Source organism: Scomber scombrus, chromosome 2, assembly GCF_963691925.1.
Source record: "Scomber scombrus chromosome 2, fScoSco1.1, whole genome shotgun sequence".
NCBI classification, from domain to species: domain Eukaryota; kingdom Metazoa; phylum Chordata; class Actinopteri; order Scombriformes; family Scombridae; genus Scomber; species Scomber scombrus.
In genome coordinates, this window is record NC_084971.1 from 3,678,889 (window position 1) to 3,692,775 (window position 13,887).

The following is a 13,887-nucleotide window of genomic DNA, read 5'->3' on the forward strand; positions in this document are numbered from 1 at the left end:
ATATCTGCCTTGTGTGATTGATGAACTGGTGCTAGTGGGGTCCTGCCCGCCACGGCTGCCGTTACCCAAGCGAGTGCTGACAAATGACTCACAAGCAATGAGAGAGCAGAAACACTTTGCCATACGGCATCATACTGAGAGGGGATATTGACTGTGAGAGCAGTGTGGATTCTCATTCTCACAGCTGTCCGACGACATAATGGGCACGCGGTGATTGTCATGCCAAAGGCCGTCTCTACAGTGAATGTAAGCCTCCTGTGTGCGACGCGGGCACAGTACTTACAGAACTATCAATGACCTGTTGGTGATGGAGGCGTCGCAAGAACTTCAGCAGGACTCCAGCACAGCTTGTTTTATTATGCTTATATTTTACTCAGGGTCCGACCAATACTGGATTTAAGGGGCCGGTACCGATATTAGGGAGTAAAGAAAAATTCCGATTTCAATATATTGGCAGATAATATTATATGTAAAGAATATATTGATATACAAATTGTTATATAATGATCCTTCAAATGTAACGAAAGGAATAAACAAAAAACTACATATGTATATATTAAACTTGAATTAAGAAAAAGGGTTGAATATACATAAAATGCAGCTAACTTTAATAAATAAAATAAAAATATATCGGGACATATTGGATAACATATTCACTGATACCGATCTATCTGTGAAAGATCAATAGCGGCTGACAATATCAGCTGACAGATATATATGTCAGGCTTTAATTTTACTGCACCATGCCTACTTGGAGGCTGCAGATATTTATTTTATAAATAGCAGCATGAGATGCACTCTCTAGTTGGGTTTCCATCTAGGGCTGAGTATCATTTAAAAAACGATGATACCAGTATCTATCCAAGTACCCTTAAAGTGATACTGATACCAACTGAGTACTTCATTTGATACCTATCATGTGAATAGAAGCTTTACATTACATAACATGTCACCACTCCTCCACATCTAAATGATTTGATTTTTAACACAACCCTAACCCTTATATTATTATTATTATTGTTAAATACAAAATGCTCATAATCAGCATGTGGGTCACTGCATACATTACACACACTTACAAATCCATGTATGTGTGTATGTGCATAGCACAGTATTAGAAAAAAGGGATTTAATTCTAAAGCACTCAATAGTACAAATATACTATCACACAAAAGCAGTTTTAGTTTAATAGGCTTTATCAGTCACTATTAACATGTGACTGCATTGATTGGCTTACAAATAGTCATATAGACATAGTGGTTTCGATACTACTTGGTATCGATTTATTTCAGTCTATACCTTAAAGGTATCGAGTACAGATACCCAGCCCTAGTTCCATCAATGTGTTTTTATGCACATTTTTTTCATTTTCAAAAACGTATTATCTCATGACTGTCATATTTCTATCATGTTTCCTACATTGTTTTTCACCACTTGAGGTTTGACTGCATGGATGCATTACATCATCTTGTTGAGCCCTCTTCTCCTGCAGTGGTTTCGTGGTACTCAACTGTAAAATTAGCTCCACTAACTGCTTATCTGATGAGGTTGGAGATGCGTTAAAGGTGCAGTATGTAAAATTTAGTTACATCTAGTAACTAACAGACTTGGCAGAAATGGAACATAATATTAATAATTATGTTTTAATTAGTGTGTAGTCACCTGGAAATGAGAGTTGTTGTGTTTTCATTGCCTTAGAATGGGCTTTATGAGGTCCTCTTCCATGGAGCCCATGTTTCTACAGTAGCCCAGAATGGCCAAACCTACACTGGCTAAAGAGGGCTTTCGTATTGGAGTGTTTCATGGCCACTGTAGGTTTTCTTACATGCTTTATAATGGGGACTTTCTTTTTTTCCCCTCCCTAGGATGGCAAAGTCATGACCCGCCCTTCTCTGCCTCTAACCGGCTAGAACTCATTGCCTTTAGTTTGAGGCCTGAGGGTGTAGATTGGTTAGGGTTAGGGTAAAATATATGCATGTCATGATTTCACCATCCTAGGGAAAAAATGTCAGAATAAGGCGGAGTGTTATTCAGTTGGCTGCAATCTGCACCCTCACTAGATGCCACTAAATCCTATACACTGCACCTTTAAATTGTTTTGTTATGGATGGAAACCTTGTCTCTGTCTTTAAAGCTAACTGCACATTCTAAACAGAATGGTATCTTTCATTTTCTACAGGCAAAATGTTGTTTTTTGGAGGAAAATAAGTGTCAGACTTCTTTGCAATGTGTGCACAGGCTGCTTAGATGAACTTAATAACATTTTTGTCAAGCTTTGTTTAGCTGCCCTCCGGTACACTTCACCTGGTCGACAGTCTTATGGCTGGTTGCTGGATATATATATTGTCCTGTTGACAATTATTGTTTACTTGTTTTAATCCTTACATACATCCTAAATGAAGCTTTCATAGAGCAGAGTTTCTACTTCAGTTTTTACACTTTTTGTTGAGAAAAAATATAAACAGTCACACTATGGTCCAACGTTACATAACATAGGAGAACATAACCATTTCAATTAATTATATCATTTGAATGGTGGTTTTTGAATTTGTTTTAATAAGTATGAGTCAAATACTCAACGAAAATGCATAACAGCTGCACAAAATTGTTTTTAAAAAGTTGAAATGTTTCAATTGTTGTATATTCTGGGTCACATTAGGAAAATTCATTACATTTCTGGTTAAAAGAAAAAAGTTTTTAAGGCGTTTTCTTCTCTCAAATATAAAACTGGGTCAAAATTAGACCCTGAACAGTATGGAAGGATTCAAATTTTGCCAATTTTAGTGTAACTATTTAAACATCCAACAGGTATACAAACTGGTATTTGCTCCAAAAAAAATAGTATCAAACTTGAACCACTGCTGTGTTATTCAGTTGACAAGATAAATAATAATAACGAGAATAATAATAATAATGCCTTTTATTTATAGGCACCTTTCAAAGTCCTCCAACACACATGAGAAACAACAGTGCATCAAACATCATAAAATCAGCAAACACTGCAGTAGAATAATAAGTTAGTACAATAAATCAGTGTAGATCTAGAACTTGACATGAATGTGATTACATAGTCTGAGACAGAATATGTCAGTCGGAATAAATGTTTTCAGGTGGGATTTAAAGAAAGAGACACAATTGTAAATAAAGGCTCTTGACCCGATGGTATGGTTAAGTAAATAACTGAAAGTAATTAATAAAATATTTGCAGTGATTTTAAATTAATCAACATATATATATATATATATATATATATATATATATAAATTAGTCCAGTAGTCTGCTAAGAAATGTATATTATTTGTGTCAAATATCATTGGTGCTGATGGAATTAACAGTTAATTGTGTGTTATATATGTTATGTAACATTGCTTCATTATTATGCATGATTCCACTTGTCTGGCCTTAGGTAATTATATCTTGGTTCTTATATGGAAACTAATAAGAGAATATGCTGACCAGACAATGAGTGCGTTCTGAGCTCAACTCTATAGGTTTCTATGTGAGAACATCAAGTCTTTATATATCCATTATTATACAATAGTAACACCAGATGCAAGTATTTTCTTGTAGCAGTTATAGACTCATGAGCACACATACATGCAGTTGTATGCTGCATTACTCATAAACCCACGAGCCCACGACTTTCAAAACACTCTGCTACTGTACACTCTTCTAATGATATGTGTCTGGAGGTCCACTGATTCAATTATATTTGCATCTGATATTATCAGGGGATTTCTTTGTGATTTTTGCTGGGCTCTGTGCCAAAAGTTGGTAAAAAAAAAGAAGTTGGCCCTCTCAGAAAAGAAAGAAGCTCATGGGAAATTAATGCTTTCAAGGCCTGACTGAGCATAGTCGACGAGAATGAAGAGAGAGACAAACCGCAAAAATCTGAATGACGAGGCGCACGCACACACACACACACACACACAAGCCACTCCAAAAACCACACGTACATTTCTTGCGAGATGTATCATGCTGATTATATCGTCAAGCCTATCGGATACAAATTAGTATTAGAGATACGGCATCATCAGTGGAAAAGTAGCTGCGGATGACGAGTTTTTAACATGCTAATCTGCAGCCAAAGCTGTAATAATATGCTTTATATCTCAATGTGCTAATCAAGTCTTGATTGACTTGTGTCTGTGTTTTGTCTGTCTTTTCAATACTACAGACATACTAACAAGTGAGTGAAGTGGGAAGAATTCAGCACAGAGAAAAGAAAAGAATGACACTTGCTGCTTTTTTTTGTTTAGTTACTACTATGTGCAGGTCATAAATTAGATAGAAGACATATCACAATACCATTGTCTCCTAATCTTTCATTTTCTCTTCAGATCATGCTGCTGACCGATCCAGAAGTGGAGAGCAGTCTTCTGATCAGCTCTGACGAAGGAGCCACCTACCAGAAGTACCGGCTGAACTTCTACATCCTCAGCCTGCTCTTCCACCCCGAGCAGGAGGACTGGATTCTGGCCTACAGCCACGACCAAAAGGTTAGAGAACGGGCAAGGGTAGCTTAGTGGTGGGTTGTTCAAAGGTATCAAAAAAAGAAGCCAAGAGTTAAGTCAGATAAGCAACAACGGCACAGTGCCTCAGAACAAGTCGGATAAATGTGAAATCCTGTTACACAAGAGTTTGGCTCTAAAAACACAGTCAGAGTTCATGAAGTTTATTTGAAGGATAAGGGTGGATTGTATAATTCAGGTAGTTGCTGGTATATAAGTTACATTTTCACCAGGAAAAGAATAAAAAGTTTAAACTTTTACTAAACTGATGAAATGTCTATGTTGAGATGGCAAATAAAAATGACTTTTCAGTGTTTTGACTTCTAAATTAGCATCACTACCTCATAGTTTTGACTTAATACCATATCTTTCTATATTTTGATTTAGAAAATCTTATAACGTCAAAAGTTTTATGTTATAATTTTGACTTGCATCTCAAAAATAATTATGATGATGATTATAATTCTGATTTTAAAAGTCAGAATATTTCATTTAGCAAGTCATAATTCTGACTTCTTGGTGCCTGTCTTAGTGTTGGACTGGTTTTCAAATAAATAATCATCTACTATAGGGGGCTCAATGGGTGGGCAAGAATAATTATATGTGTGTGAACTATTGAGACAGAGAGAGAGAGAGAGAGAGAGAGAGAGAGAGAGGTGCAATTTATAGTCATTTTAAAATAACCGTTTGCATTAATAAAACTCCTTTCTTGCAGCTTAGCCTAGTTAGGGCTAACGTTTCAGTTGTGATGAATAATGGAGGCATTCTCCTTGGCTGAGGAGGTGTGTGTGTGTGTGTGTGTGTGTGTGTGTGTGTGTGTGTGTGTGTGTGTGTGTGTGTGTGTGTGTGTGTGTGTGTGTGTGTGTGTGTGTGTGTGTGTGTGTGTGTGTGTGTGTGTGTGAGCGTGCCTCTGCCTGAGTTCAATGTCTCTGAGTTCACAATGAAAGTATTCATTGTGCCTTATAGGGTGCACTGTAAGGGAGAAAAACATTCTGAAGTGCCCTTCCAGTGAAGAACATGAGATAGGTTGCTCTATAAGATGCCCTTAGGAGGGAGGAAACTGGTTATTATGGTATAAATTAGTGTGTAAGATTTCGGGAGATCCACTGGCAGAAATATTGTGAATTAATATAATATCCATAAGTATGTTTTAATTAGTCTATAAGCGGCTGAAAATAAGAATAGTGTTTTCATTACCTTAGAATGAGCCCTTTATATCTACTATTCATAGAGAGTGGGCTCTCTTCAACATAGCCCGCCATCTTGCACGTCATTTTTCTATAGTAGCCCCAAAGAGACTAACCAAGCACTGGCTCTAGATAGTGCCTTTTGTATTTTTTGTGATTTTTCCTTGTAGAGGAGGGGTATTCAGTCGGTTGCAATCTTCAACCTTGCCACTAGGTGTCACTAAATCCTACACACTGGTACAGTATCAGTTTGTTCAGTCACACCCTGTTTAGAATGTTTGCGTCATTGCAGTCTGAAGGCAAGGCAAGGGAAATGTATCTGTATAGCACATTTCAACAACAAGGCAATTCAAAGTGCTTTATATAAAACCTAAAATACATCAAGACAGAATATAAAAGCAACACATGGCAAAAATAAAAAGACATTTAAATACGATTAAAAGTGTTAAATTAGAAATAAAATTAAGCTAAAATAGTGAGAGTGAGCTCTGTACACTAAAACATTTGAATAGAACAAACTGGAAGTCAACCTTGTGGTGTAGTAAAACCTTTTAAGGAAATCATTATAGTGTTCTTTATTCAGAATGCATTTACAACCCTTTAGCTTGGATTAATTTACACTTGTAGAGAAAGAGATTGGTATTGGGTTACCCTACAGAATACCAACACAATCTGCAAAATGCAGCTAGGGGCAGCAAGGGACGAGATAAAAGAGATAAAGATATATTTGCATTAGCCTTTACCAATTAGAGCGATGCCCAGTAGAACTTAACCCTTTGCTTAGGCATGTTAAAAAGTAAAAAATAAAAGCATCCAGTCATGAAACCCTGCTAACGGCAGATGTGACAAAGGGAAAAAGGGTGGTGCAGTTTTAATACTGTATGTCACTGCCTTACCAGCCCAATTATCTAGAAAATGTATGACCACTCCATACTCAAAGGAAAAATGATAGTATAGGTCTAAAATTGTTATGGTGGACTTTATAGTTATGTTTATGCCATCTGGTGGCTGTTATCATGACCTGAGGAAGTGACATTCTTCAGGTGATGTCAACATAAGGTGACTACCTTAACAGAAGGAGGCAGGTATGGGCACTGGCTAAATACACTGGCTTACTGCAGAACACAAGTGTCTTACCCCTACAAGCAACCATGGCTCGGGTGTCCAAACCATGATCTCTTTGAGCCAACTCTTTGTGCCTAAACCCAACTAGACCTTGACCACAAACGTTGTCACACCATAACAAATAATTATAATATTAATTATTATATTAACCTTAATTTGGTAAGTAGCCTTTTTTTCAAACATGCATCGCTATGCTCTGCCAATAGGGGGCAATTGAATGTATCAGGTGCCTTTTTTAATATTTTTTAGCCCCTGCCCCTCGACAGCCTAGACCTGCCACTGGCCTTCATACACACACATGTACTACATAGACCTACAGTTTGCTCTTTGATTATTCCTTAAATGCCTGAAACCCACAAACACCATCACATTTTAAGTTGGGATTTATGCCATTTTGCACGTCACTTACTTGCTTTAGAATTCAAGTTTTAGTTATTCCGAATTATTAGAATTACTGCTCGTCTTTTTTGGGTTTTATTGGCAATTGGCAACCAGCTTAAAGGTGCATTTACTGCCACCTACTGGACTGGAGTGGGTTAATAATTGAGCATTAAATCTTGTTCCCTATGCCTGTGTCCTTTATTTTGACTTTGTACTGTACAGTATATTATCTACCATCTTGCATTTAATAAGATTTTTTTTTTTGTCCAGTTTTTGATATTGAAACACAATTCTTGAGCAGAAGAGATGCTGCTACAACTTGCTGCTATAGCAACAAATCAATCAATTGTAAGATTGGGGGTTTGATCTCTTCCTGTCCACATCTTGAAGTGTCCTTGAGGCATAGCATTCAGTATTGTCATTCTTTACCCCTCCTCTTCATTAATATAGCCATTCTTGCTCAAATAAAATAAACTCACTTGTCTATATATATTTTAGATTTTTACTCATATGCATTTCTAACATATTAGCTTAGGTAAAAAAAATATGTCAAAGCTGAATTTGACATGTTTTGACAAATTATTGAAAGTTATACTAAGACTGGCTGTGGTTCATTAGCTGCATTTGCGCCTTTTATTCACTCTCTGTCTGAGATGCCAACACACTCACTCACCCGCACTCGCCTCCTCACCCATCCATCCACTCACTCACCCATGCCCTGTAACCTGCACGCGCCATCTCCACCCCCAAAACTGCTTCTCTTTCAATTTCCTCACCTCTTCTTGGCAGTGCTGCTGCATTTGTTGATTGAGAGACGTTTGGAGGTTGGAAAGGCTGTGCCCACCCTCCCATTTCAAAACTATTAGTATTCCATTCTGTAAATAGATTTTAGATCATTTTGTTAATACTTTGCCTATTTCATAATTATGATTATTACCTTGCTTTTGTCAATTTCTATTCTTCTGTGGTGTTTTTTTTTAGGGAGCAAATGCCAAGACTCATTCCTTGTTTGCTTGCATTAGCTAATACAATTGATTGAATGGGCTACGTCATGCTGATATAAAATCCCAAAACCAAAAATCTGAAAGATACCAAAAAATCTCCAGGGTGTGTAAATAGTAGCCTATTCTAGGTGTCAGTATTTCACCACCTAGGAATGAGAACAAGTTGGTCTTTTCAGCTCTAACTCTAACCTGAGCATTTCAGGCCTTCCTCCAAACCTGCAGTAATGACCCATTCTGCCAGCAGTATTGTAATCTCTGAAGATGACTCATTTTGGTCCCTAGTTCCACTAAAGAGGAAAAAAACAAAACAAAAAGCTTCATTTGATATTTTAGGCCTTCAAAGTGCTCTGAAACTGACATGGGATGACATGTGTCCACGAAATGCAAAAATTAAAACTATGCTGTAGAGCAATAATAAATGATCTTTGTCAGTATGAAGATTCTACATGGTTCCTGTTTTGAAATACTGACCTTTGAACCTTGACCTCCGTGCATGTCTGAATGCTTATAATTCAGCAACAAAAGGAGCTGCAGAGATGGGACCAAGTGTTAGAGAGCTCTTGACCTCACCAATTATTATGTGAGTATAGTCAATAACTGGGGGCGTTGTCAAATGATGGTAAAACATGCTTCAAATTCATTTGAACCCATTTAGATATTGAAAATGTAATGACACAAACATGTTTACTGTCCCCTTAAACTCCCCAGTGTACTCTTCATTCTAGGAAAAACACTAAAACAATGATTCCCTAGAGCCGTGCTGTAGGGAATAGATTTTACGGATAACTTCCCGCAATAACAACTGATCTTAGAACCGTTTCCAAGGTAACATACTCAAAGTCCACGTTAACCGATGAGGTGCCAGGAACAGCACTATTTCTGGCCATGACTTTAAACATATCGTATTGTTCAGTTGTCAAGAACACTTTCATGGTTTTTTGCAGTTACATGGTGACAGTGAGGAAAGTACTTCTGATTGGGTCCTGCTGTCAGCCAATTGCAAAGCTTCAAATTCTGGATTTCATATTCACTACATTCATGTGGCACTCTAAAATGTACTTTTTTTTTTATTGAAAGGACATCATCAAACAGTTAAGTGAAATGAAACAAATAACATAACTCAGATAATTACACAATACAGACAAGGACTCAGCAGGTGTCCATAGCAACCGCCATAGCAATGATAAAAGCCTGCAAGACTATTCATACAGTAATAACTGAAAAACTAAACATCAAATATTTTCACTGAACAAAGATTATAAAATAAAAAGCACATTTTATAGAGATGATATCAAAATGCGTTTTAATGCCGAAACTATCTTAAAAACGATCTCTTTTTTTCTGGTTCTGTATGAGAAGACTTGAAAACTTGACAGTCATGATGTCACAGCCCTGCTTCAGACTGTGATAAAATACAAAGTATTCAAAATAAACAGAAATTAACAAATGTGTAGGGTTAGTCTGTAAAATCAGTTATGTAGGGAGTGGATGAGCGAGTGTGTGGGTGATTTATGGTGAAGTAAGAAAGTAAAAGAACCAAAAAGCAACAGAGGAGCGTAGGGGAGGGAGAGGAGAGCAACTGAACTGGCAGCTTCTCTGGTTTCATACATGAGGACGCACCGGGGCCAGATGTGTCCCATCCTGCTGATCAGTGTGCCTGCTAATCAGGAACCTGAGAACACAGCTGTAATAAGGAGAGCAAGGCAGAGATGCTGTCATAGGCCAATAGAACATGATAGGCAAAAAAGAAAAAAGATAGAAATAGAGCAGTTATTGTGAAGCTTATACATTTTGCACTGTGGTCCAACGTAGCTTATGACACATTTGGATGTGAGACTGGGTTGGTGTCATCATTGTGGAGCCACCCAATGAAGCAGACACAACAAGAGGAAGATATATAGTGCTTTGTTTAGCTGATTCTTGTTGAAGCTATGCTGGGTGATCTATGAAAGTCAACAGGAACACTCGACCTCGAGCACTTGACTCACGGCTGAAGAGTTTTAGTAGTTCAATACATCGAAATAATGTAAAAAGAAGCCAACGAGAATTCCAATAATGACACTGCTATTACCTAAACAGCAATGATAATCTGTATGCGATATAAGATGGACGGGCTCATGAATGCAGGTCTACACTTCACCCTTCAGAATAGAGTAAATAAATGCAATTAGGGAAAAAAAAGTATATAAACAATCAGAGTCACATTTTTGTTATCCGCTAATAAATGATTGTTGACACGCTACGCACCGTCGCTCATGCTTAAAATGGAAAAAGTCCAGTCCGAAACAGTGAAATATGTTATATGCCTCATTAAATTCCAGCTGTAAGCTACAGAGTAAACAGATTTGTCATTGTGCTTTGTCAGAGAATGCAGGTGTGTTTGGAGACTGGAGGACTTCAGTGAGTGTATCACTCTGTCAAGGTTGTTGAGTTACTGAGTAACTGATATGTAAAATGAGTCAGTTCACCCAAGTTATCAAAATATAAAAACAAACAGACAAAAAAACGGTCTCATGTAAGGTGGTTTAGGTTATTAAATTAATTGCATGTTTGTTCAATTATAGTCCTGCATTTTTGGCAGATCCTCAGGCTCTGTCTTTGTCAAAATCTTTAAAACCTTTAGTATACGGGTCAATGACGTATAAGGATTTTCAACAACTCAATTTTAAATAATAAAAACAAGCATATCTAATGCAGTAGTTCAAACATTCAGAATGTTGTGTACCTGACAATTCATATTTCAATGTGAAAGTGATTTTAGTGGGGTTTTCAAGATTAATTGGCACTGGCCTTAAAAAAAAGTCATGTGGTGCGACCATGATTCATCTTGAAATATCTTATATAAATAAAAGACCATCATTTACAAAAATTAAAAAAAAAAAAAAGCAAATACTTTGTTTCCAAACACTTTATATTACTGAAAACTTGTAAAAAAAAAAAGATGTGAAGCGTGTTAAGTAAATTAATTTATTTCAAGATGAATCATGGTCGCACCACATGACTTTTTTTAAGGCCAGTGCCAATTAATCTTGACAAACCCACTAAAATCACTTAATTTCAAATGTATAATATGGATCTTCAGGTACACAACTACTGCATTAGATATGCTTGTTTTTTTATTATTTTACAATTGAGTTGTTGCAAATCCTTATACGTCATTGACCCATACATTGTGCTCTTATTGACTGCATTACTAAATTAAGTTGTGCTTAATTAAATTGCCCTAACTAACACTCCTGCTGTCTTTCCATCAATCGTACAACTTTTGTCCTCCTGGGTCAAAAATGGACCGGTTTATCACCCAATTCTATGTTGGACCTTTTTTAGCCAAGTATTTTGTTTATTTCACCACTAGGGGGCGTCACTGAGTCTCTACAGGTTGTGAATGTTGCTCCCCTTCGGGCTCGTTCTCCCGCTGAGCTGAACTCATGTTAGTTTTTTTTTTCTTATTACCACAGGTTTTACACATATATTTGGAAATTATAGTCAATAGACCTCATTTAAATTAAATTATACCTAATTTTTGCGTTAACGCCTGTGGTCCTCTTTGGTCAAAATGGACCTGAGGACATCAGGAGGGTTAACTCAGTAGTTTCTAACCTCATCATGACTACTCATTATATGTTATAGTCTTAACTGGTAAGCAGACCAGGTGAAGGGCAATGTTTCTTTCATATTGTTTCATTTGAAGGATTTGAAGAATGGGGAAGCGGTGAAAGTAAAATCTAAAAGTTTGAAGAAAGTCTGATGCACAGTCTAATCCAGCCATGATCACGCAGATAATTTTTAATCTATTATTCATTTATTTACATTTTTGTCATTCACAGCATAGATATTGCTCAGTTTTCATTATCTAGAATAAATGTGAAATTAGTTCTGTAATCATTTAAAAATATCATTTGAAAAAAACTCTTTTGAATACGTCAATATTTTTGCAACTTGCAAAGTGAGCCAGCTCTCGAATATGCAAACATATCAAACAGAAACAGAGTCCTCTCAAATCTCTACAGAACAATCTCAATAACAAATGAAGACACTTGAGGGTTCTTCTTCTTTTTATGGACAATTAGTTCCATTACACAGAGAGATCCCATGCATCCCTCACCCTTTCTGTGTGGTGCGGTGAAATCACAGCAGTCCAGTGATTTACTAGCGAACGATGCCTGTATTGAGACCACCCGCCTCGGTCAGGCGTCTCTCCCCATCTCCCCCTCCCATGAAGCTATGTAACAGCAATTTACTTTTACCTCTTGTGTGAGAAAACCTTCACACTGTTCATATTTCTTTACACTTTCATTCTTAACTTGTAGCTCAATGTGTGTGTGTGGTGTGTGTGTCTGTGTGTGTGTGTGTGTGTGTGTGACAAATATCTGTGTATGATTTCTGCAGTAATGGGTAGTCATGTGGGAAAGGAAACAATGGTGCTTGCATCTATAAATGTCTTTAAGCCATGTTACACCTCTGCAATGTGTGAATCTTATGTAAATTCTAATCTAATTTAGCGGATTGTGTGTGTGTGTGCATGCATATGTGTGTGTGTGTGTGTGAGACAGCTCCTCTCCCACTCGTCGTTGCACCGCCGCAGTTAAAAGGATGACTGAGGTAATGAGTAAATCAGCGTGTGCAAATAAGAACCCAGAGAAAAAAATCATGTACAAATGTATATATGGTTTGGAGGGCAAACACAGCATGTGATAACAGGATGGATTGTGTGGTAGGAAATGGTACATTTGATGGGCTGTTAAGATGGTGATGTGAATAAATACTCACTGGCACCGCCTGGTTATTTCTCGCTACAGCTCTACAGCTCGGTGGAGTTTGGGAGGAGGTGGCAACTGGTGCACGAGAGAGTGGCTCCCAATCGTTTCTACTGGTAAGTACAGAGTCGGAGATAAAACACATAAACTACATCTAACATCATCTGTGAGAGTTTGATCACTGAATGATTGAGATGATGAAGAGGAAATATGTAATTGTGATTTTTGCAATAGACAGTGGTGATATCACATCACATCAGTTGAAAAAATAGTCAACTTCTAAGAAATCAGTTCATTTCCTTAAATTCCTCATAGCCTCTTAGAATGTTTCATGGAAAAAAGATGTAATTATGAATAAAATAGAGAATTTGCACTCTTAGAAATAATTCATATACAAATAATATAAATGTCAAGCCAGTGTAACTAATGAGGTATATACTGTTAGAACTGTTTCCAAAGCAATATATAAGAAGGAAAATAAACATACATCCATAAATACATATACTAAAATAGAGTTGAGTCTATGCAGGTGTATTATTTTTGAGAACAGTGCTTTTTCTCTTTTAGCCATGATTTAATACCTCTCTTGAAAACATTACAATTGTGTTGCATTTCTAACTCAGTGGGTAGACAGTTCCATAGTTTTACTCCTTTAACAGAGAAGACTGATTGTCCAAATGAGGTTTTGCATCATACAAATTACATGATTACCCTTTCTAGGACATTTTCAGGAAATGAAAACTATTAGTAAATAAGAGATCCATCAATTAAACCTTAACTCATTCCTTATTTTCTAAGCTATATATATTTCTACAGCTATAGTCGCCTACACATGGAAATAATGACAAACTGCTTGTATGATGAAGCTGCTTAAGTTAACTTTGGCTTTACGGAGTAACAGAACGAGCTGCTTCAGAGGTTT

The 13,887-nt window shown here is 36.9% G+C and overlaps 1 protein-coding gene across 1 annotated transcript in view; it reads left to right on the plus strand.

Moving 5' to 3' along the window:
- Nucleotides 1-13,887, plus strand: part of LOC133988371 (VPS10 domain-containing receptor SorCS1) — a 177,171-nt gene that overhangs the window by 114,189 nt on the left and 49,095 nt on the right. The window contains 2 exon segments of the mRNA XM_062428007.1: nt 4,341-4,499; nt 13,008-13,081. Of these exon segments, the coding sequence (XP_062283991.1) occupies nt 4,341-4,499; nt 13,008-13,081 (233 nt within the window).